The 24,870-nt window shown below is 42.7% G+C and overlaps 1 protein-coding gene across 7 annotated transcripts in view; it reads left to right on the top strand.

Moving 5' to 3' along the window:
• The window catches only part of ARID1B (AT-rich interaction domain 1B), a 443,861-nt gene that overhangs the window by 29,134 nt on the left and 389,857 nt on the right, over window positions 1-24,870 (top strand). For all 7 annotated transcript variants that reach the window (XM_044243328.1, XM_044243320.1, XM_044243293.1 and 4 more), the window contains exon 2: window positions 22,198-22,392. In XM_044243328.1, the coding sequence (XP_044099263.1) occupies window positions 22,198-22,392 (195 nt within the window). The remainder of the gene's footprint in view (window positions 1-22,197; window positions 22,393-24,870) is intronic.

Raw genomic sequence — 24,870 nt, 5'->3', positions numbered from 1 at the left:
GGAACTATGCATGCTTAAAGGAAGCAATTTAATAAACAGGATTTTAGAGAAACCTAATCAGAATTGTAAAATGATACTCGTGAATCAATTGCATTATACAGAATTACTAGGTTAGATGTAGCTTTTAGATAAGTGTGAACACATCTCAGGCTTCTCTACCACCACTATCAAGAGCATTAATAAATTTGCCTTTCTTGCTAAAAAAAAAAAAAAAAAAGGAGAGGGAAAGTCCTTTGTCCCTTAAGTTTTATTGGTTCATTCACAAATGATTAAAAAACAGCCTTCTCACATCACTTGGGCGGAAGGCAAGCAGACCCTGGAGCCGGCTCCAGCTGTGTCCTGGTCTCTCCAACGAGGTTCAGCGTGCTGGGCAAGGCCGCCTGTTTGGAGATGGCTCTGTGCTCCGGTAGCATGAAAACGGCAAAGAGATGCAGCCCTAAACTTTGGGATTTCAGCAAGCATCTGGGAGCCGTGTATGGCTGAGAACTGAGGATTGGGATTCAGGAGTGAGCTGAAGACCGGAAGGTCATCCAGACCCTATCTCACAGACCTCTGGCTGCCTTTTACATAGGAGATAGAGGCAATGAGAAGTAAACAATTTTTATTTTAAATCATTGTTATCCCTTGTCAGCATGTATGTGTGCAGTGTTACGTAGTTGCCATTAGTTTTAATCACTCATTTTCAGTTCACTATTTTGTATACATTTTCTTACATTGGTATCATTGTTAGTGCTTTTTTTTTTTTTTTAAATTGTGTTAGACTTTAGGTTGGTCTTTCATGCATATTTTACTTGTCCTATTTATTCAGTGCGCATGCATATGTCCTGTTAGGTTCTGGGTGTAGAAAAGGAGTGCACACCAGCAGACTGTTCTGTTTTATAGTTGAGGAACTCAGGGCCTGGAGAAGTTGAATTCTCTCATCTCTGGTCCTCTGGCTGGTGCCTAAGATTTGGATGCCTGTTCCTTTCTCAGTGCCTATTATGATGCGACGGGTGTTTTCCTTTATCTTTGTAAACTCTTTCTGTTTAACTTGGCCTCTGCCATTGAGGAGACAAGTAAAGAGAAAATTGCATCCAGACTTTTCTCAATATTATAGTGGAGGCTTCCTCAGAGGTCTCTGAGGCCACAGAAGAGATGGGCTTTATTCTGCCTGGGGATTCCAAGACAGTCTTGATAGGGAAGGTGATCCTTGAAGGATAAATAGGAGTTGCCCAGAGATGGGAAAAGTAAAGAGTTCACAGTAACTTCTGGAACTGTATGGTTTCAGGCTTCCTCTCAGGGAAAATACCAGAGCCGGTATTTTTTTTTTTTTTTAAAGATTTTATTTATTTATTTGACAGAGAGAGATCACAAGTAGGCAGAGAGAGAGGAAGGGAAGCAGGCTCCCTGCTGAGCAGAGAGCCCGATGCGGAACTCCATCCCAGGACCCTGAGATCATGACCTGAGCCGAAGGCAGCGGCTTAACCCACTGAGCCACCCAGGCGCCCCCCAGAGCCGGTATTTTGAGCAGTAGCTGGTCCTGCGGGAGGGGGTTCGGAGCAGCAGTCTGCTTGCGTGTGGGAGTAAGGAGAAGCTATATGGAAAGTATTAATCTTTACTAAGCCGTGAATTAGCTTTTGTTTGTATTTGCTGCATAACAACTTGAGTGGCGTAAAACACCGCACATCCATTATCTCAGGAGTTCCTGTGGGTCAGGAGTCCACGCGTGACCTGCTGGACACACACTGTCGAAGGTGTCAGGAGGCCGTGATTAAAGTCAGTGGGCTGCATTCTCAGCTGGAGGCTTGACTAGGGAGGGCGCCCTCACACTGCTGGCAGTGCTCATTTCCTTGTGGCGGTAGTGTCCTGGCCACTTGCTTCTTCGGTGCCACCAGCAGAGAGAGAGTTTCTAATTTCTGGGGAGGCTGGACTTTCTTTTAAAGGGCCCATCTGGGATGGTTTCTGTTTTCATTAACTCCAAGTCCCTGATGAGGGACTTCAACTGCATTTGCAAAATCCCCTCACCTTTGTATATTTTCAGGGTTAGGTGCAAGTCCCAGGTCTTGCCCATTCTCAGGAGGGGATTGCCCAAAGCTGTGGCTGTCTGGAGGCAGGAATCCAGGGAGCCGTCTTGAGTTCAGGTTGTATGTTACAAATCAGTAAAAACAGAAGTGGTGTGTCTTTGTCTGCTCAGGATGTCATAATAAAATACTGTAAACTGGGTGGCTTCAACAGTAGAAATGTATGTCTCATAGCTCTGGAGTTCTGAATTCTGAGATCAAGGTTCCAAGGTTCCAGCAAGGTAGGTTTCATTCTGAGGTCTCTTGCCTTGGCTTGCACACCTTGCTGTGTGTTCATGTGACTTCTTTGTGTGTGCATGGGGGTGGGTGGAGAGAGAGAGAGAGAGAGGATGCCTTGGTCTCTCTCTCATCTTATAAGGACACCAGGCCTGTCAGATGAGGACCTGCCCTTATGACCTCATTTAACCTTTACTACCTGCTTATGGGTCCTATTTCCAAACACAGTCACACTGGTGATTATGGCTTCAGCATATGAATTTCGGGGGGACACAGTTCAGGTTCACAGTTTGTTCATATCTCATGGGTTATTAATTGGAGTGGCTCGGAGGGGAGCCTAATGGCTATTAGAGATCTCTTCCCCAAAGAGTACCAGCCAGACTTGGGAAAATCCTCATTCCATCTTTTTGTAAGTGTGACCTTGGGCAGGTTACCCAATCTAGGGGGAATTCCCTTCAACTACAAACAGTGGCTTGTAATGTTAAGTACTTCGCAGGATTTTTGTTTGACTTGGTTATTTCATTTGTAAAGCACCTAGTGCTGTGCTTTGCTCACCGTAGACACTCATCAAACAGTGGCTGTTATTGTGTTTGTGTCTTGATATTTCTATATGTCTTCTTCATCTTTTATTTTCCATCTTAAATGATATAATTTCCCCATGAATCCTTGCATTTCTTTCAACTAGAACTTATTACCCTTAGCTGAGCACTTACGGGGCTTCATTTTCTCTGTCCTGTGGCATTTACAAGCTTATTTATATGTTGTTTTATTTGTATACATCTTTTTATTTTCTCTGTTAAAGTGTATGTTTCTTAAAGTCAAGAACCGTCTTATAGGGGCGCCTGGGTGGCTCAGTGGTTAAGCCGCTGCCTTCGGCTCAGGTCATGATCTCAGGGTCCTGGGATCGAGCCCCGCATCGGGCTCTCTGCTCAGCAGGGAGCCTGCTTCCTTTCCTCTCTCTCTGCCTGCCTCTCTGCCTGCTTGTGCTCTCTCTGTCAAATAAATAAATAAAATCTTTAAAAAAAAAAAAAAGAACCGTCTTATACATCTACTCTCGTTCATTGTGACTTGGACATTAATATTTGTTCAGTTTAAACAATGTTGAATGAATGGATATGGATTCTTGTTTCCTCTTTTATCTGAATCTTTGTTTCTTAACCTTTTCTAACTCCTGCCTCCTTTTGAGGCAGGAGTTATTTTCCTCGTACCTCTTCCAGCATTCAAGATGTATCATCCCAAAAGACTAGGTCCCTATTCCCCACTTGTTTTGAGAAGACAGAAGCTGGACTTTTCCTTCAAATTCTCAATAAGTGGGATTATTTTATCAAGCTACTTTTACATGGTATGTTTAAAAATAGCACTTTCCCCTTTATCCATCCCCCAAACAGGAAATTTTATCATCCTGAATACACATTTTCAAGTGTACCCTCACACCAGCCCCCATTCCTGTTTCTATAGCTAGTATCCGCCCCTTTTCACTTCAGCATCCCTGCTCTGAGCCATTTCTGACGCACTGTGGAGTCCTGTCCTAGGCAGCGGTGAGGCAGGCTTTCCTAGGCTTAGGTAAAGCCTTCACATCCTTTGCATATGCAGAAGATTTTTCTGCCTTCCCTTTATTTGGTTCTTTTGTCATGAAAGGTGTGAAATTGATACACATTTGAATTTGTGAACCCTCTTTTCTGACACAATGTGTGTGTAGCTTAAGGAGTGATTCTAGGCATCTATTATGCTTTTATAAAGCCTTTTCCCCCAGATCTTAAAGCACTTCGTAGACATTATCTTATCAACACTTAGCACATCCCTATGAGTCAAGTGAGAATTAGAGACCATTGCTCTTACTGTGCAGGAGAGTAGAATGTGGCCAGGAGGTCCAGGACAGGCCCTTACCCGTCTTTGCCAAGGTGTTTGTGCTGGGGAGACTTTGCCTTTATATTTTCTAACCATAAATTTGTCATGTTAACCTGCATTAGGGGAGTGGGTATAATGGCTCAATTAGCTCTCCTTACCGAGCCAGCAAAGAAAACACCTTGGGTCACAAGATAACAGAGCAAATTTATGAAGTGATCTTTCTTTTGAAAGAAAATCTGTGGCTGTACATAGGAATCAAAATTCAGTGTACTGAAAGGAAGGCAAATTACATCTAGTTTCCTGAGGAGGCCTCTTTAAAAGAGGCTTTATTTGGGATTGGATTGCATTGAATGGGGATTGTTTTAAATGAGCCCCTTTGCCCCCCATACTGGGAAAGTTATTTTATGCATTTGAAAACAACTTGGCTTTGCGTGGTCTACCTTGCCTTTTTGATATCTTGAGATTGTGGGAAATGCTGCTGTGGGCTGGGAGAAGGCAAGATTTAGGGGCTTTTGCAGAAATGGACATTCTTTCTGAAAAGGCAAATTAAGGGTAAAGAAAAATTGGATCTTAGGCTGACTTGATGCCATTGCCATTGATGTATATTTTCATTTGAAAATATACAGGTAATGCAGTCTCACTTTTTTTTTCTTTTTTCTTTTTTTTTTTTTTTTTAAGATTTATTTATTGGAGAGGGAGCATGAGTTGGGACAGGCAGAGGGAAAGGGGCAGAGAGAATCCCAAGCAGGCTTCTCGCTGAGTGTGGAACCCTGCGGGGGCTTGATCCAGGACTCTGAGGTCATGAGCTGAGCTGAAATACAGAGCCAGGGTGCTGAACGGACTGAGCCACCCAGGCGCCCCAGTACGGTCTCACCTTTGCTGATACTCCATAACTTTTAAAAGTCCCTCTTTCTTCCCTGTTCTATACTCGTCTTATCCTTTCTTTTAGCTGAGAATATTCTTCAGCCTAATTTTTATTAATCGATTGTAATGACAGATTTACCAAAAAGTAGATGGTTAAATAGTGAGCAATAAACTAAATGTAAAAGGTGTGTGTATCTGACGATAACAGACAGATGTGTTTGGAAGATGGATCAGTGTGTGCTTATGTTTGTTTTGGACACGCTTACATCGGATATATTTTGGTATTCCTTGTAAACTAAAATTCTGGTCAAGAGTATTCCTATATCAAGGTACATATTTTGTAACACAGGTTAACATTGAACTCTGGTGCCTTTACATTCTAGTTACTATTTTCAGGTACAAAAATCTTGCATGCTCCTAACCCTAGATTTGTACATTAGTTAGGTTAGCAGATAGGTACTGGTATAGAGTGTACTTGCCATGAAACACTTTCAGGTTTCTCTCAGGCTGAAGGGGGGGTAATGTGACTTCTTTGGTTTTCCTCCTTTATCCCTTTCTCCCCTCACCCATTTTTAAAATAGCAGTGCTTTTCATACTGTCAGAATTTCATGTTGTGACACCCTACTCAGAAGTTATGACAGCAGGGTAATGACAGCAACTGCCTCCAGAGAATCAATCAGGCAATTAATTTTGTAAATGAAATGCTGATTATACAAAGCTTCACATGAGAGGCCCAGTGATTAAAATCAATTTAACAAATTGTTTCAGGTGGGACTTGATTAATAATTTGCCATAAATGCTGAGCCTATATGACCAGCATACCTTGTTGTTACTCCTACTATCCAGCTATGTATTGGGAGGGAGACGAACCTTAAGAGACTCTTGATCTCACAAAACAAACTTGGGGTTGGGGAGGTAGGGATAGGGTGGCTGGGTTATGGCCATTGGGGAAGGTATGTGCGACGGTGAGTGCTGTGAAATGCGTGAGCCTGATGATTCACAAATCTGTAGCCCTGGGGCAAATAATACATTATTTGTTAATAAAAATAAAAAAAAAATCTTGTTGTTGCTCTTAACAACCTAGCTGTGTATAAAAATCCTCAGATAGGGGCACCTGGGTGGCTCAGTGGGTTAAAGCCTCTGCCTTCGGCTCAGGTCATGATCTCAGAGTCCTGGGATCGAGCCCCGCATCGGGCTCTCTGCTTGGTGGGGAGCCTGCTTCCCTCTCTCTCTGCCTGCCTCTCTGCCTCCTTGTGATCTCTGTCTGTCAAATAAATACATAAAACCTTTTAAAAAAAAGAAATCCTCAGGTAAGCTAAGCACTGTGTCATGCTGTCACACTAGTGGGGCTAGGAGTCTTATGCATGCACACACACACTCACACATATTTACTCTTTGCTTGTTTGTCTAGCTATGTAGACCCGGCTAACATGAAGACGGAATGTGTTATTGTCATTCTGGTGTATGTTTTCCTGTGTTCTACTTAAGAAACAAAAACTTGCCGCGACAGGTTTGGGTGCAACCAAGTTAAACAGGTCTTTTTTCTATGTAGGATGTTTTAGACTTTTATTATGCTGACTTATATTCTGAATCTTAAAGAGTGACATCTGCTTTATAGACATTTTCCCTTCCTTCTTTCTTTCTTCTTTTTTTTTTTTATAATAGCCATGAAACTTTATGCTCCTAACAACATAGCTTCAAAGTATATAAGGCAAAACTGATTAAAGGAAAAAGATAAAAAGGAAAAAGAGCAAACCCACAATCAAAGTAGATTTTATGCCCCCTCCGCCAGAAATGAACAGAATAGGGGGTGCCTCGCTGGCTCAGTCTGTAGAGTGTGTGACTCTTAATCTCAGGGTTGTGAGTTCGAGCCCCACACTGGGTGTAGAGATTACTTTACCCCCACTAAGTTCCAGTGTCCTTGAAGGTGGAAGGTCCTGGGTCAGATCCATCTCTGATTCCCCAGCAGCCTAGACATTTTAACATTCTTAATTACAGTAACAGCTGTAAACATAGTTTGGGAAATGATGTTGTAAGGATATTAGAAATAGTAACATTTATAGACTGGAAATAAAAAAAAATGCCTATGTTTGGAGCATTATAATAGGAACCCAGGAGAAGTCACACTGGCAATAGGAGACACAGCTGGTTGTCTTTCTCACATTCATACACTAAATATTCGTTAAGTGCCTGCTGTAAGCCAGACTTGGGATCCAGTGTCATAGTTTTCATTACGTCTAGTTGAAATGTCTAGAAGGCAGTACAGTATTATTTTGGAGAAGGTAGCTTGGAGAGGTAAGGGTTAAGGTGCACTTGAGGGTGTTTTGTTTTTTTAGTTTTTTATTAAGTAATAGGAGCAATAATTGTTGACTGTATGAGAAGTAGGGCCTATAAGGAGAATTAGGATGAGGAAGACACCATTTCTGCCCTTCAGGTGCTCACTGATGAGAGGCCACATAAGCAGGGTTGCAAATGGTTGTGTAGATGTTTATTATCTGTTAAATGAGATAGTGGCAGAGAAAGCAGAATACTTTATCTTGGACTTTCTGGAACCAGGAAGAGTTTCTTCAGTTTACAGGTACCAAAGGTGTGTTGGGTGCAAGGGCGTTCTAGAAAGGGGTGTGCCTTAGTGCTTTGGCACGGAGGTGTGCATGAGGGCTGTCTAGGTTTATTATCGAAGACGTGGCAGGTGGCAGGTGTGGCACCCGAAGGTGAGCCTTGATTATTTGGTTGTTGACCTTCTGGGCTTTGAATTCTTTAGACTTCTTTGTAGCCTTTTCCCTGCCTTTTTGACTTTAAGGGCAGTTTATTGGTAAGAGTTCTAGTCAAAGAATGGGACAGAAAGGAGAAACAGTCTCTAACTGTCCTCATTCCTTTTGATTACTTACTCATGGCAGGTGGACGTTCTGGCACGGAGGAGGGCCGGTTCTAGAATGCTGGAACGGGAAGGGGCTGTAAGGGTTCATCTTGCCCCTGGGATGCTCCCAGTTGTGACTGCTCAGGAGGAACAAGCGCTCACACGTCAGCAGTCACCATGTGCCAGGCACTGTGCTTTGTATCTACTGTGTTATTTCATACTGAGGACAATGCTCTGAGGTGGTTACTGTTATAATCCTAACTTTTCAGAGGGGAAAGCTTAAGTTTGGAGAATTAGTAGGATCTGTCAGAGATCACACAGTAAGTGGTGACCCCCTGTGCAGGCCAGCCTTAATTCGAGAGTCTGTGCACTTGACCCCACTCTGCTGCACCAAAGAAGACCCGATGGCTGGGGAGTTGGAGAGTTAAGCTCCACCTGCCATGGCAAGCAGTTGTGCTGTTACATGGGGGGCCGTCTCTGCACCCTCTCCTTCCTCTGATGCGAGCTTTGTCAGCCACAGTTTTGGGATAATCTGCTTTTTAAAATTTGTACAGAGATTTAAAAATACTGGGTATGTTTTCATTAGATAGTTGCTCTCCTGATTTTAAGCCAGAGAATTTGACAGTGGGCCCCCTGCCCTGGGAGGCACTGCTAGGGGACCAGGTCTGTTTATACCCTCTTTAGGGAAGAGCAGGGAGCAGGGTCACATGTGAAAAGTGGGGGTTGTGAAAGCACTTTTTGAAACTTATAAAAACAAATAAGGGAGGTTTCTGGGTTATAGATGGCACATTTCAAATCTTTAATGGCTGGTTTGAGAGCTTTTAAAAAGCATAGTAGGAAACCTGAGGGGGCAGAAGTCTTACTACATCTTGAAAGTTGAGATACCGTTTCCCACAAATCATATTTTCAGGTTATCTACCAGAGCAGGATTTTAACCTGAAAGATGGCTTTTTATTTTTTTAATTAAAAAACAGTTTTGTTTTTTAAACTTAAAACTTAAAAAACTTTAAACTTAAAAAACAGTTTAGTTTCCTAGGAATCTTCCTAGGATTATTGTTTTTCAAAACACTTCCTTTTTTCCCCTTAACTTTATTACTATTTTTTTTAAGTAATCTTTGCACCCCATGTGGGTCTTAAACTTGAAACTCCTAGATCAAGAGTCACGCTCTTTTCTGACCGAGCCAGCCAGGAGCTCCTTCTGAGGATTTTTTTTTTTTTTTTAAGTATTTAAAATACATCTATTCAGTATGTGTTTTGCCAGCTTTGGTATATTTAGGAGAAGTACTGCAGCCCCATGCTCCTCCCCAGTAATACCTTAACACGCACCCTTCTTTTTCCCGTGTGTTCCCTCCTGGTGCTCGGACTCTCAGGGTTCTCCATGTTCCTTTTCCCCTGCTTTCCTCCTTACAGCGCCCCCCACCCCGTTAGGTTTTAAACCTGCCAGCGGCCCCCTTGACACCTGCAGCTCTTCGGGCCTCTCAGTTTCCAGGAGCAGCAGCCCTCCTTGCCGAGGAAAGGTAAAGCGATTGTTCTTGTTTTCCGTTTCTTTTTGCCCTTCTTTTAGCTTTTATTTTGAACAATATCAGATTTATGAGGAAGTCTTCCTTCAAGAATAGTGCAGACAAATCCCGTATGCTTTTTACGTGGATACGTCCGTTTTGAGCGCTTCGTTACATTTCCCCTTACCCACCTGTCTGTCCACCCTCGGTGCCTTTTCTCAGGATCCTTTGAGAGGCGGCTGCACACACCCTGCCCCGTACCCCCGCACAGGAGCTGGTGTAGTCCTGGCGCGCTTTTCTTGGGATGCGGTGATTCTTCCCCAGACCTCAGGGCAGTCGCGGCTGTCGGGGTATTTAACTTGGGTGCAGCACTTGAAATATCCTCCGTATTCTCGTTTTATCCACCTTCGTAATAGCATCTCCGTAGCGATCTTCTTTCCTTCAGTGTAGGATCCTGGCTAGGCCTTGTATGTGCGTTGAATTGCCCTTTTTCAGTCTGTACTGAAGAGTGGACTTGAACTGCATGGGGCCATTTATATGTGGATTTTTTTTTTTTTGATGAATACAGTACTATAAATGTATTTTCTTTTTAAAAAATATATAACATATTAAATATACATATTATAAATTATGTATTTTATATATTATAAATATAGAAACCATATATCCTATAATATTTATATTATATATATTAAAATATATAAATATTAAAAATATGTAAGTGGGTTCCAAGCCTAGTGTAGGGCCCAAACTCATCACCCTGAGATCAAGACCTGAGCTGCGATCAAGTGCTCGACTGACTGAGCCACCAAGGTGTCCCTCCTTATGATTTTCTTAATATTTTCTTTGGTATGCTTTTTTAAAGAATATAGTATATATACATATAACATGGAACATATAATACGTAGAACATACAAACTACGTGTTAATTGTTTATGTTTTTGGTAAGGCTTCCGGCCAAGAGTAGGCCAATAATAGTTAAGTTATTGGAGAGTCAGAACTCATAAGTGCACTTTTGATTCTGCATGGGGTCAGTGCCCCTAACCCCCATGTATTCAAGGGGTCAACTGTATAGTAGTCATACTAACTTTTTGTGCTTTGAACAGTCACATTACACTACTACCAGTAGATGCTTTAACTTAACTATGGCTCTGATAAAGTGGATCTTCAATAGGGCTATGTCTCCAGAAAGCACATTTGCACTGGGGGCTGGTAGCCTGTGTATCAAGCACAGCAGGCTCTCTTTGTCTAGAGATAGCTACATTAGTTGTTAACATTCGTAATATTTGTACTGGCATTTTCTTTCATGCAATTTTAAAGTTAATTTCAAAAAGTTAATAGAATAGTTTGAAATAGGCATGTTGGTCACCATGGCAATCGCTGGGGAAACCAGTAACTTCTCGTTTGTCTTTCGGTGCCACTCTGACGTGTCCTTGGACTTGTTGATCCGTGCAGTTCACATACCAAACATCTTCAGAATGGCTGTGTTCTTTTTGTTTTTTGTTTTTTTAAAGATTTTGTTTATTTATTTGACACGTCACAAGTAGGCAGAGAGGCAGGCAGAGAGAGGGGAAAGCAGGCTCCCTGCCAAGACCCCAGGATCATGACCTGAGCTGAAGGCAGAGGCTTTAACCCACGAAGCCACCCAGGCACCCCCAGAATGGCTGTGTTGTGAGGGAGGTATTAACTTCCCTCGAAAGGTGAGAAAACAGGCTTAGAGCGCTGGAATAATTTACCTAACACTTCATGGCTAGTCGGCGGCAGGAGAGGAATATGAACCCCGCGGTCTGCCTGGTGTAAAACTTTATGCTTTTTCCTTGTAGTAGACACAGCGAGTTGGTTTCTGCTTGCTTGCAAAATCTGATAATTACTAGTGGCTTCCTGCCACTGTACAGGGTGAACGATTCTGAGGCTTACTGGACTTCAGGAAAATGAATTCTAGGATTGATGAGCAGCGTCTGTCTTCTGTACGTGAGTGGAGGGGTGGAGAGTATCCGTGCCTCATAGTGATTATTCTGGAGTTCACTTTCACACAATAATGACAATAATAAAACCTATCCCTATTAAAAGCCTGTTATGGGCCAAGGACTTAACTCTAGTATCTGCAGTTCTATAACAGCGCTGTAGCGATGCAGTTCTTGGTGTTCAGATGAGTAACAGATGCAGAGAGCTGACATGCAGAGAGAGCCTTCGGCATCACAGCTAAAAGGGAAGAGGTTGAAATTTGACATATTCCCACAAAAACTTCCTTTCTGATTTAAATCTGTATTTTTATGGGAAATATACCATATTATTTCTCTTTCTTAAATAAGACTGCTACTCCGTTGTCAGTAGTGACACATGAATATGAATGATAGCGCATACTTACAGATGTAAATTTTAGAAATAGTTAAAGCCATGGTAATAGCTCTACAGTTTTTTTTTTTTTTTTTTTTGGATAGTGAGAAATAAGAAATCCAGGGAAAATAGAAATATATACCATTACTATTTTGATATTCCCTTTAGATCTAATCTTCACTTGAAATAAAAAAATATATATACACTTTGGTTTATTCATAAAGTTATTACATTTGCTAAATTAAATTTAAGAGTATGTTTCAGTCAGACAGTAATTTACACATTGAATTGACTTAATAAGTTGCTGAGCTTGGAGGATTAGGCAAATAATAGGTTTTGCCAGTTTATAAAAATCCACCCCAGACTGGGGAACTGAGTATTTTCTTGGCTTATTCTTTGGTATCTGGATGATAGCTATAAATGGGTTTAATATTTGTCTTTTCACTTCTTCATTCCTATTCCTGTGGGACAATCTAGCTGGGAAGACAGACTTTTATCAAATAGTCACACAACTAAATGTTCTTGTAGGCTTTACTGGGTGCCATGAAGGAAAGGCACAGTGTTTTCTGAGGGGATCCTGCCTCACTCTGTGTCCAGGGAGGGTTTCTCTGAGGATAGCGAGCTGGCGCTGGATTCCGCAGGAGCATGGAGCTCCTTTACGTGGAGGGAACGGCGTAGTTGAAAGTCCATTGGTGGGAAAGTATGTGGTTTTTCCAGAGCCCCATAGAGGCCAGTATGGTGGGAGGGGGCAAATTTCCTTTTGGCAGCGGTGGTGGGTCCAGCTGACTGGATCTGGTGAGGGATGGCTGTGGTGGGAGTCAAAACGCATCCCTGGATTCCAGCTTGTCCATCTGGGTGGGGTTCTTCCCCTGAGATCAGAAGCACGTGGGGAGTATCCCACGCATCCAGGCAGGAAGATTGGGTGATGGTTGGGTAGAGAGCTCTGGGGCTCAGGGAAACAGCCAAGGGAGACACATCTGGGAGCCCCAGACATGAGGAGGTAATGGAAGCTATGGCTTAGATGAACTTGTAAAAAGTGAAGCCTTGTCTGCAGTTACGCCTGATTTTTCCTCTTGTACCTATTGACTATGGAGAAGCCTGCTTTCCAATTAGAGTCCTATTGTGTAACTGGCCACGTGGTGTCGAGCATGTCATTGCTTTTTCTGTTCAACGAATGTTAATGATGCCAGGCATTGTGCAAAGTGCTAGGTACACAAAGATGAAGAAAACAAAATTTTTACCTTTAATTAACAGTATGCTGGGAGACAAGAAAATAAATAAATTATTGAATGATTTCACTCTGACTTCAGTTTGCTAATTTGTTAAGAGGAAAAGAAAAAGATTTAGGAAGCTCTTACTGTGTGATAAATCCTGTGGTACCTCATTTGATCCCTTAACAACAAAAGAGGTGAACACCAATGTACTCTATTCGACGTGAGCCAAAGTTACGCAGCTAGTAGGTTGCACAGGCAGAATTCCCACCCAGGTTTGTCTGACTCTGAACTCCTTCCCCTTTTCCTTACACCTGTATTGCCAGAATTCTAAGTGTTTTATCTAAACCACGGACTGTTTATTTTATATGAAAAAGATGGGGGAATTTGAAGCAGGGAAGAGGTTATCACCCACGGTGGATGTTTTTGCTTGCATAGTAAGCAAATCGGCAGAGTGCTTTGATCAGTGGGAAGGATTTTCCCAATTTCTCTTGCTCTAAGAATGCTGATGCCTGGATCTGTGTCAGTCTCTGAATGGCATTAGTGGTTAGCCAAAGGCCCTGTCCTCTTCCTTGACCTCTTTAATATTTTTGTCAGTGACATGGGCAAAGACATGAATGAAATGGCATGCCAATTTAATTGGTGTTTGAAGACAAGGTGGGAGATACAGTGAATATGTTAGATGTCAGGGTAGAATGGTGACCGGAAATAGGCAAAATGAAAATAAGCAGAGATACAGACAAACTTCTGCCACTAGAGTCCATGCCCAACTGAATCATGGGAGGGGGAAAGTGGGGTTTCATTGCAGCTCCTGGGATGGATCAGGAGTGTGACGGGGCTGTGGGACAAGTGTGCAGATCCAAGGCTGCATGAGTACCAATGTAAGCTTTGTGGAAGAGGAGCAAGTTCCGCCCCATAAGATTTTTTTGTGTTAGGGGAACTAAGAATCGGCGTATTTTGCTCAGAGAAAGGAAATAGATACGGCTGTCATCAGATATTCTGCAGAAGGACCTAAGTGAAACCTTTCAAATGGATGTAAATTTCAAGGAACAGATTTCTGTTATGTAGAAGGAAGGAATTCATAACCTTTCATGGTTGTAGACACTTAGGGGATTCGTGTATACATCAGCTGTGAACCAATGAGATTCTTTTCTGTGCTAAGATTTGTCATCTCATTGCTGAATCCTTTATCCAGAGAATCTTAGGAATTGTGATCAAAATGGAAATGTATTAAAGTGTTTTGGAAATGCATGGTAGATATTGGTTATTATTTGATAATGTAGGTCAGGAGGGTCTTTGGATGGGTTTCTAGAGGACATTTCATTGACCCCTGACACTCACTATATGTTAATTTTGGATGTACATCCATGATGGATGCATTTTATAAAGTATGTCTAAGAGTTCAGAATCACAGCTTCTGAATGTTGTTTTTTATTGGTAGTTTATGGAAGTCACTTCATACATATGTAACAACATATTATTATTTTATGGCTAATCTTAATTCTGAAAAATGAAAATCCAATGGTATTTTAAATTTAGAATATAGTTAGGAAAAAATATTGTGTCTTCTACTTCTGTCCTGTTTAAGGATAAAATATATGTGCCAAGCTTCTTTATTTAAAATTATATATCAAGGGGAGCCTGGGTGACTCAGTCGATTAAGCACCTGCCTTCTGTTCAGATCATGATCCCAAGGACCTGGGATCGAGTCCTCTTCAGGCTCCCTGCTCAGAAGGGAGTCCGCTTCTCCCTCCGCCCTTCCACCCCTCCGTCTGCTCTTGTTCTGTCACTCTCTCTTTCTCTCTCTCTCTCAAATAAATAAATAAAATGTTTTAAAAAATAAAATTACGCATCAAAACATGTTTCTTTCAGATAAAAACTGCACAAATAAAAATTGCCTACAATCTGGGACGCCTCGGTGGCTCAGTGGGTTAAGCCTCTGCCTTCGGCTCAGGTCACGATTTCAGGGTCCTGGAATGGAGCCCTGCACAGGGCTCTCTGCTCAGTGGGAAGCCTGCTTCCTCCTCTCTCTCTGCCTACTTGTGATCTCTGTCTGTCAAATAAATAAAATCTTAAAAAAAAAAATTGCTTACGCTCCCATTTTTACAATTTTTTTCCTTATCCCCTTGCCCTCCCTCTTACTTCAAATTTCATTCTGTGATTCCACAAATATATATGTTCTATGTAACTTGCCATAATGAAACCCAAACCAAAAGTATTGACAGGGTCATATTTCCAAGCCAGTAGATGAGTATTTTGGTCCCTCCCCGCCCCTCCTCCCTCACTGCAGGTGGCATCCTGGTTAGAGGGCACCATGGTTCTTGGGACCAGCAACCAACGGCCTTTTCCGCCGTGACCGATGGCTTAGAATTCTACTTCTTGATCCTTTCCCTACCATTGTAGAGTATAACAGATATTCCTGTGTTGACAGAACGAGGGCTGATACTCAGATTTGAAGTTCGGATCTTCAGAAATAAGTAGTGTCTTGTCATTAGTACAAGTAAGAACACGGTGGTTTTAGATGCTGGGTTGCGCTTTCTCCTGCTTTGGTTTCATGGTGGTCAGGGATGCATGCTATCGTGCAGGGGACCGTGGGCCCGAGTCAGGAAACTCGTGTTCCGGTCTTGGCTCTGCAGCCCTGCAAGTCCCCACACTCCAGCCTTCAGTATGTCATCTGGGATGACAGTGTTTCCTTGGTAATTGGATTCTGTGGTAGTGGTGACAGTGGTAACTGAGAATCTTGGTATTTTCTGGCTTGAAGAAGAATATGAAATGAAGGAAAAGCCTTTAGTGCCTTGCTCCTCTGTTTTTGTTTTAAACTGATTTTAACGCCCTTAGAAGAACTTGACCAAGGATGTTGCATTGAATATTATTGGCTTTACATGTGTCTTCTGCATTTATGTACAGAATCGATACAGAAATTGGTCAGTGATTTTTACTTTTTGTTTTTGAGAATATTTTACTTGATGTGATCACATTCCCGTGGAGTTACTGAGTCAGCACAGTCTAAGTCATCTGTGCTGTGTGCTAAGTGAGACATGAGGACGTGCAAAGCATAGACGTTGCCATTTTCGACTACTTGGGAGATAAGAAATAACACATGAAAAACGACCAACTGGTACATGAGTTCAGTAACAATACAAGGCAACCGAGGAGTCTGTTACAAGCAGGCCAGGAGAGATTCTTGGGGTAGGTCCCACGGATGGTATTTCTGGCGGGTGGTGAAAGCCGAAGCTCTGCTGTCCTTGAACCAGGACTTGAGCGAGCTTGGGTTCAGACCAGAGGGGAGAGCAGGAGTGCCATCAGAAGGAGGACCAGCAGCTGTCCCCTGCTCGTGCATGCTGTGAATGGGGTGTGGGAGAGAACGAGCGTGGGACAGCTGTGCCCCATCCACCCCCGCACTACAGAAAACCATAGTAATGTTTGCAGCATGCCTGGGAAAAAATGGGCATTTTGAGTTATATTTAGACATTATCACAGAAGAGTAAACATAGATGGCTTCACGATATGATGGCCACTCCGTACAGGTCGCTGTGCTGGCTCTGATCCTTATCAGCCTGATTTTCACATAGTCGTAATTCATGCACATCGCTCTTAAACATTTGGCATTGTTTTGTGTGTACTTTTCCATGTCTCTGGCCCACTCTGCTCATGTGTTACGGCTTGTTCACATATTCTGGGATTGTTGAAGAGTGGGGTTGTTCTAGTTTTCTTCTTTGAACAATTGGTAAGTAGCTCTGAGGCCTGTTACAGTTCTTTCTAATTTGATTTTCACATTCCTTGTGAGTTAGGTATTATTTCTTCCATTTAGTGACTGAGAAGACTAGTAAGCAACCTATTCAGGGTCACACAGTGGGGGTAAGTGATGAGGTGAGGGTGTGGGCCCACCGTGCAGCCAGGCCCACACGTTCTTCACTGGACCATGCCGTCTCCCATGAGTATTAGGAATCGCGTAGCCGCAGGCCGATTGGGATAAATCACACTCCTGCCCCATTAGAGAGGATAAGAGTTGGAACAGCGTATAGTTTTTAAAGCTTTTGTTTAAAGCTCATTGTCTTGTTATCTCTCAGAGTGAAGTGGTGGTGAAAAGCCTACTAGTAGGTATACAATCCACTAGTGCAAACACTCATTTTCTCAAATTGGGTTTCATTATTTTTGTCATTTTATAGGTAATGGTGTATTACCTCAAAGTTCTCTTTAGCTGCTGGTACGATAGAATATTCTCCCGAATAGTGGTTCAAAATGGGAAGAGTTTCTCTGAGCTCTTATTTAATCCAGATATATAGATATGATTATAAATCCAGAAAATACAATAGTTCTTTCAGTGGGTTTTGCAGTGCCTTTCTTCTATTTGTGGTCTCAGGAATTGGGCTGAAAAAATGGTGAAATACTGTATTCAGAAATAAACTAATAAACTATATCCTTACCGTGATATTTAGTAGTAAATACAATTACATCGATATCTTTATTATAAATGCATACGTAGGCATACTCTGGAAGAGTGGTAATGAAGGAATAAGTATAAGAAGCATCAAGTCTGTCTGGTTGCCTTGGTGGCTCAGGTGCTAACGCATCTGAGTCTTGATCTCAGCTCTGGTCTTGATCTCAGGGTTGTGAGTTTGAGCCCCACATTCCTGGCTCCACACCCACAGTGGAGCCTACTTAAAAAAAAAAAAAAAAAGTCTATCCAAAGTATACTGAAAGTATATAAGCTGTTGTTTAATTTGGATCATCTTTTAAAAGAGTTGTTAGAGGGGTGCCTGGGTGTGGCTCAGTTGGTTGGGTGTCTGTCTGTCTTTGGCTCAGGTCTTAGTCCCAGTCCTGGGGTCCAGCCCTTTGTCCATCTCCCGGCTCAGCTGGGGGTCTGCTTCTCCCTCTGCCTGCTGCCCCTCCCTCTGCTCATGTTCTCGCTCTCTCTCTCTCAAATAAATAGATATCTTGAAAAAAAAAAAGTGTTGTTGAGTTCTGAGGCCAGCCTTTGATAAACCTCTTTTACCTATAATCTAGCTTAACTGTGCCGCCTCAGTTGCCTGGAATTTATATTCAAGTATACATTGAAAAAATACACACTGTTCCCCTTATTTCATCTTCCTGGGAATGGAAAACCTTCTGAGGATTTGGGAGGAGCTAGGTAGCAGTGGCAGCTTCCCAAAAGGAAATCTAGGAAAGCATGTGTGCGTACATGTGCGTGTGTGGTGTCCGACTCACATATACGTGGACATACAAAAGTTTCTTTGAATCTGGGAGGAGTTGCAAGAGAGTCTTACGAAGAAATAAAATGCACGAGACCGTGAGTAACTAAACCTACACAGCTGTGCTGAGCGCTTTGGAAATGGGTGCTCCGTGCCTGGCCTTCACAGCACTCAGCTTGTTCTGCAGAATTGGAGCTCAGATGGCAGCACTTGTGGAGTGGCCCCCAGGGAGGACTAGCATGTCCGTCTGGAGGAACATAGTTAGAGTACTTGAGGACTGTTTTCATGGGGACAGTGTCTCTGAGACAGTGTAAATTTTATGTAAGAGTGAAGATGATGGTACTTTCGAATAGATCAACCGAAGGATAGCTGAGAAACCTACAAAATCGTCTTGAGTTAGAAGTGAATATGATAAGAGACTTGGCTTTTAGGTTTTTTGGGATAGACTTAGATTTGCTTTGGCCTTTGGTTTCTCTAAAGAGGTAATAGCGAGAAGCTGGGGTTGAGATCCTGCCCTTGTACATATTTAATGTTAAAAGTAGCAAGTGCACACAGGATGAATTTGGGGTGTGGATGAGTATTTAACACAAGGCCATAAAGAGAGGTTAAAATTAAATAATTTGCACTGTATAAGTATCTGTTTTCCTATCTGAAGTCTCACTGAAAGGTATTAGATGCATTTTGAGAGGTACAGATAATTTGCGTATTTCATGGTTTTGATTTTCAGAACTCTCAGGGTTAGGCTAACGTTTTTGACATGGGTGCAAATTAACTGAATTTTAAGTAGGACTGTGAGAGGTTATGGCAATGATGAGACAGATAGGAAACAATTTTAGTCACCGGTAAGATGAATTTGCTGCACTGTTATCTATGGCATTAAAATACAGACATTCCAATCATTTTTTCCATTTTAAATTTCTGCTTCAATTAAGCCAGTTTTGGTGGTACACTATTTGAAGTGAAATCAGTAGACCTTTCGTATGTCCTGGCTAATCCAGATTGAACGTGAAGATAGGGCTGCCTCAGAACTCCATATTCAAAATGTAGCTTGAAATCTGATTTATCAGCCTCTGTTGACCATTCATTCATTCTGCGCATTCTGAGATCACCAGCTAAGCCTTGATTTTCACACTTCCGTAGAAAGTTTTATTTTATCTTTTGAAAGAAAGTGGGAAGATAATTACATTTTGCTTTTGTAAGGCATATGTTCTAATTTAAATCACTCTGGGAAAAACTTAATTCTTAATACTCGATTTTTGTTTTATGACACTATATCAACATACATGTTTGTGTGTTGAATTGTGAGGTTAGCCCAGGTTGTGTAACATCAGTGTATTGTCTTTGTGAGTACAAGATTTCCCTGACTGGTGAAAGTAACACATCTAAAATTCCATGAAATAGTGAATTTTGAGCAGAACTGTTTGGCCTACACATATTTTCATTCAGGTGAGATGGAGTTCCTGGCAAATCCCTCAGAATCCCTCAGAGCTGAGTTTCCATCGCAGACCCATGAAGATGCTCCCTCCTCACAGTGCCTTGTGTGTCCTGTTAGGATGTCTGCTGTGTGCCTTTTTTTAAAGATTTTATTTATTTATTTGGCAGACAAAGATCCCAAGTAGACAGAGAGGCAGGCAGAGAGAGAGGAGGAAGCAGGCTCCCCGCTGAGCAGAGAGCCCGATGCGGGGCTTGATCCCAGGACCCTGAGATCATGACCTGAGCCGAAGGCAGAGGCTTTAACCCACTGAGCCACCCAGGCGCCCCTCCTGTGTGCCTTCTAATCTTTGTTCAGCCTGTCTCCTTCAGGGAATCGATCATTTCTCCAGGACTGACTGTTCATTTTTCTTCAGTGCCTGGCACACTGGCACACTGCACATACCAGCCTCGGGCTGGGGGATCAGTGGGAGGAAAGATCACCAGCTCTTGTAGCTTCCCCAGCTTGGGTTTTCGGTCGGTGCTCCTGGCTCACCTCTCCCCTCCCATTCATGTCTTAACGTTCCTTACCTTCTGACCACTGCTCTCACCTCTGATGAGGCCTTCCTTGCCAAACCCAGTAATTCCCGTCTAGTCCTCGAGAAAAGCTTTCACCCTCACCTCTTGGACACCTGGCTGGCACTTGGTACACCTCATTTGTCGCCACGCACGACTCCCTTCTTTTCCATGATTCTGTACCCTCTAGAATCTCTGTTTTCTGACTGTTCATTTGGCTTCCTTGTAGGCTCCTCCTTTCCCTTCTCCCTAAAGTGATATTCTTTACAGTTTTGTCCTCTACGCATTGTTCTTATTTCATATATTCTTCCTAGATGAAGTTCTTGAGTTTTTATATTATCCAGTATTTGGTGAACATTTATTTTGTGCCAGGTGTGCTATTTGACTTATGTCCTGGAGATACAGGAGTGAGTAAAACAGAAGAATCCCTGCCTTTCCAGGAGCATGTGTCCTCTGTTGGCTGACTTTTCCCTATTTATCATTCTAGGTCAGCCCTTATTCCCCAAACTATAAACACATTGGGTCCCTTCCTTCTGGATGTTTTCGGCTGGATTCCCTATAAGAACCTCAGATTTCCTATGTAGAACTGAAGGCTCTCTGGCATGTGGGGGAGAGGGTAGACTGCTGCTTTCTCGGCGGATCTGACTCAGTTGGTGTCTTACCATCTGTTGAGCCACCGTGGACTCCTGTCTTCTTCCGTCACTCGCTCAGTCTCTAAGGCGTGTTGCATTTGCACCATTACTTGCATCTGGGCTGGCTTTCTCCCACCAGGGCCGCCCGTTCAGAACCTCAGCTCCCCTTCCTGCAGCAGCCCGCCCTGCCTCCAGGCCACTGCTGGAGAGCAGGCTTTCCGAAAGCTGGATCCCGCTGTAGCTCTCTGTTAAAAGCACCCCGTGGTTCACCCCGAGATGCAATCTGAAGCCTTTAAGATGGCATGCGGGGCTCACCCGTGTGCTGGTTCTGCCTGCTTCAGCTCCTTCTCTGCTGATTCCTCTGTCCTTTGGATGTGAACTGCCTATGTCCCCTCATGCCCTCCTACACAGCTCACCTTCCTTGAGCCTCTCTGCTTTACGCTGCTGCTCTGTTCCACTCTATGCCCACCTTGAGCCTGGCGCTTGCCCTCACTCGTTCTGCTAATTTTTAAGCCTTCCAATATATTACATAGAATCTGGCATACAGTAGGGATCAATATATGGTTTTGGAAGGAAGGAAGGAAGGAAGGAAGGAAGGAGGGATCTGTTGGATGAATGCTGCAGGCTTTTGTAGCACCGCGGGGAGGGACTTCCCCCACCTCCGCTTTGCTCCTTTGAAACACTCAGGGCAAGAAAGTCCCAGCGGAGGCTCGAGTTCTGGCTCTCCTGAATGGCCTTGGCCCTGGGGCCCATGGGCTGACTCACCAAACCCAAAATAAAACTCAGATTCTAGTTTGGATCTGGTTATGTTTGGTAAGATACTGACATGGGGAAGGTGGATTGTGACTCAGAGTCTGGGTGCCTATTCATGCGCAGTAGTGATCTTTGAAAATTTTTACCCTAGACATTCTGTATTATCAGAAATCTACCCTTTCACTTTCTAATGTGCACTCAGATGCATTCATGTTTGATGAGGAGTTGCAGACTCAGGACCATATTAAAGTAGTTGTTCTAAGAATACTTTGAAGTCAAAAAGCGTTGCTAACCACTCAGTACACTTTTGTCTTTACTACTAGTAAGCTGAAAGTAGCTGGGTGAGAGAAAGGAGGTTCGCATGCTCATTTCTTATATATGTATTAGAATTTTAGGTGTTTTCTCTCTGCAAACTCTTTCCTACTCTTGTTTACATAGGATCCCTCATAATTGTTAAAACCTTCCTAAAAGTAAACAGTAAATGTCTTGTATCTATCTAGGCTTTGTTCCTAACCATTCTTCTTTTGCCAGCTTGTTACCGTTTTTTTTTTTTTTAAATTAAATAATTGACTGATAGCATACTAGTTACAACATAATGATTTGATATTTGTATGTATTATGTATTTTTAGTATTGTCAAAAGTAAGGACAGTTTTGTTTTTAATGTATATGATAGTATAATAAAATTTCTGCCTTTGTAATAAATAATAACTTAATCTGTGTCTTTGTTTATTTCTTCCCAGGGCAGCCCAATGGATCCCATGGTGATGAAGAGACCTCAGTTGTACGGGATGGGCAGTAACCCTCATTCTCAGCCTCAGCAGAGCAGCCCTTACCCAGGAGGCTCCTACGGCCCCCCAGGCCCACAGCGGTATCCAATAAGCATCCAGGGTCGGACCCCCGGGGCCATGGGAGGAATGCAGTACCCACAGCAGCAGGTTTGTGCTGGTTAGAACCCCACCCCCTTTAGTTTGGTGACTTTTTGTCTTTATTGCTTATGGTCTGCCTGAGATTGGTACTAAGAGAATTAGGGGCATTTCACTGATTTTCTTTTTCTTTCCGTAGTTTCTTCAAGTAACCACACATCCAGTTTCCCTTTCTTTCAAAGAGGGAAAAGTGCTGGGGCCCCTGGGTGGCTCAGTCGGTTAAGCTCCACGCAGGTCTTGATCTCAGGATGGTGACTGCTACCAGAGTTGGGCTCCATGCTGGGCAGGGAGCCTGCTTAAAAGAGGAGTGGGGTGGGGACTGGGGAGGGTGGTACGCCTGGGTGGCTCAGTCCGTTCAACATTGGGTTCTGGATTTCTGCTCGGGTCATGATCTCTGGGTCATGAGATGGAGCCCTACTCTGCCTGGGGTCCCAGCGGGGAGCCTACTTAAGATTCTCTCTCTCCCTGTCCCTGTCCCTCTGTCGTCCCCTGCCCACCCTTGCATGTATGTGTGCACGCACTTTCTCTTAAAAAAAAAAAAAAAAAAAAGAAAAGAAAAGGAAAAGTGAGCTTCTTAGAAAAAAGTGGATGAAAATACCTGTTTGGTAGAGGGCTGCTGCTGTGTTACTGGCTGTTAAAAGATAGGCAGTTTCAACATTTTGCGCCGAGTTATATAGATCTAAACCTCCTAAGTGAACTAGGCTTGCTAACATTTCTGATGCCAGACTGGCAGATTTTGAACTGTGAATAGACTTCGTCAGGTGAAGTTTTAATTATTTAAAGAATAAATAACCACGAAAATGGCATCAACTTTGAGAGAAGTTTTTTATTCTCCCAAAAAGTTATTTTGCATTTATTTCTTAACATATTAATTTCATAGAGAGCTTTTGGTGTATATCTGTTTTCTTAGATTTGGATGGGTTTTGTGTTTTTACTTAAAAAAGAGTTCTCTTCCTTTTAAAGACCCAGTATTTTTCTCCTTTTTCTCTGGAATCGAGTAGTTGGAGTCACCTTAAATGACCGTCTACCTTCTACCTATAGTAAACCTGGTCTCTTGGATACTGGAGAGTAGATCCTTGTTATGTTGGCCTGAGGAAGCATGAAATTAGGAAAAGGCTAAATTAGACTGAGACTCGTTAAGGTGTTTAGTCACTAGAAACACCAGAAAACCTTACTTGTAAACCCCCACACCATGTCTGTCCCCTGGGGGTGCATTGGGGCTGGTGCTGGGTACGTGTTACTCCCTCCAGATAGGTTCTTCCATAATGTTGCCAGGAACCTGTTCCAGGGTCTCATATACTTCCTCACTGGGAAGTCTTCCTTATGTTTGACCAAAAATCATCTGTTGGGGGAAACCACTGAATCCGACTTTGGTTCTCTCTCAAGTGGATGTGGAGAATGATTCACTCTTACACGTTCCAGAGCTGTGTTCATGAAGTCGCATCTGAGCCTTTTCCTTTAAGACTGAATGTTGTTTTTCCTCTTTATCTTTTGTCCCTCCTTTGGTGATAGTTTTATTTTAAGGTAGTTGTAGGGAAAGCTAGAAGTAGCTCAGCCTTTGCGTCCTAGCTGTTGGTTCCTTAAACAGCTCTTGTTACTGTCAATAGTTCTTACTCTCCTTTATTAAATTGGCTGTCCAGAATTCTCTCAGTCACTTGCACACTTAATTGCCCTCTTAATTTTTTTCAACATGATTCCTTTTTTATAGCAATATTTTGCTGCCTAGAGTAAAACATCTTTAGCTGAGGTTACTAATTGTGAGGGGGGAATAATTTGTAGATGATTGAAAAGTAAGATGTGATTCTCTCTTCCTTCTTCTAGTCTTAATCTAATTTGCACTTAGTTGAGAGGAAGAAGGCCCAGGCCGCTGGCTGCCAAAATCCGAATTCTCCTCTGTAGCTGATTTCCTTTGGGAGCTGATGGTTCTGTATGATAGCCTGGCCACAGGAAGAGAGTAGAGGCAGCAGAGAAGTATAGCGGGAGTAGTGGAAAGAAGTAGATGCTAACCGCGCCTTGTTTTTCTGCATCTTCTTTTTAACTGTTTTCCTGATTTCAGATTTGAAAGTCATTTCGAAAGGTGGTGTTCATGGCAAGCTACCAGATGCTCCTTTATTTTTTTCTGTGATGAGTTCAAGTCTTATTATAAGGTTTCCACATTGCATAGTTTGCAATCCCAAAGTAGAAATCCAACAAATGAAAAGAGTGTGTAAAGAATGATTTACCCAAAGGGCATCTGGAAGGTCCAGTCAGTTAAGCATCTGACTTTGGCTTGGGTTATGATAGTTATCATCTCAGGGTTCTGGGATCAAGCCCCAGGTCAGGTTCTGTGCTCCACACAGAATCTGCTTGAGGATTGTCTCTCTCCATCTTCCTCTGGCGCTCTCCCTGCTTGTGCACATGCATGCTCTCTCTCTCTCTCTCTCTCAATTAAATAAATAAAGTCCGGACATGCTTACCAACTGAGCCACCCACGTGCCCGAAAATAAAACT

Source organism: Neovison vison, chromosome 1 (genome assembly GCF_020171115.1).
Source record: "Neovison vison isolate M4711 chromosome 1, ASM_NN_V1, whole genome shotgun sequence".
Lineage (NCBI taxonomy): Eukaryota > Metazoa > Chordata > Mammalia > Carnivora > Mustelidae > Neogale > Neogale vison.
The sequence above is the reverse complement of the archived record's forward strand: the minus strand, read 5'-3'. Positions and strand labels throughout refer to the sequence as shown.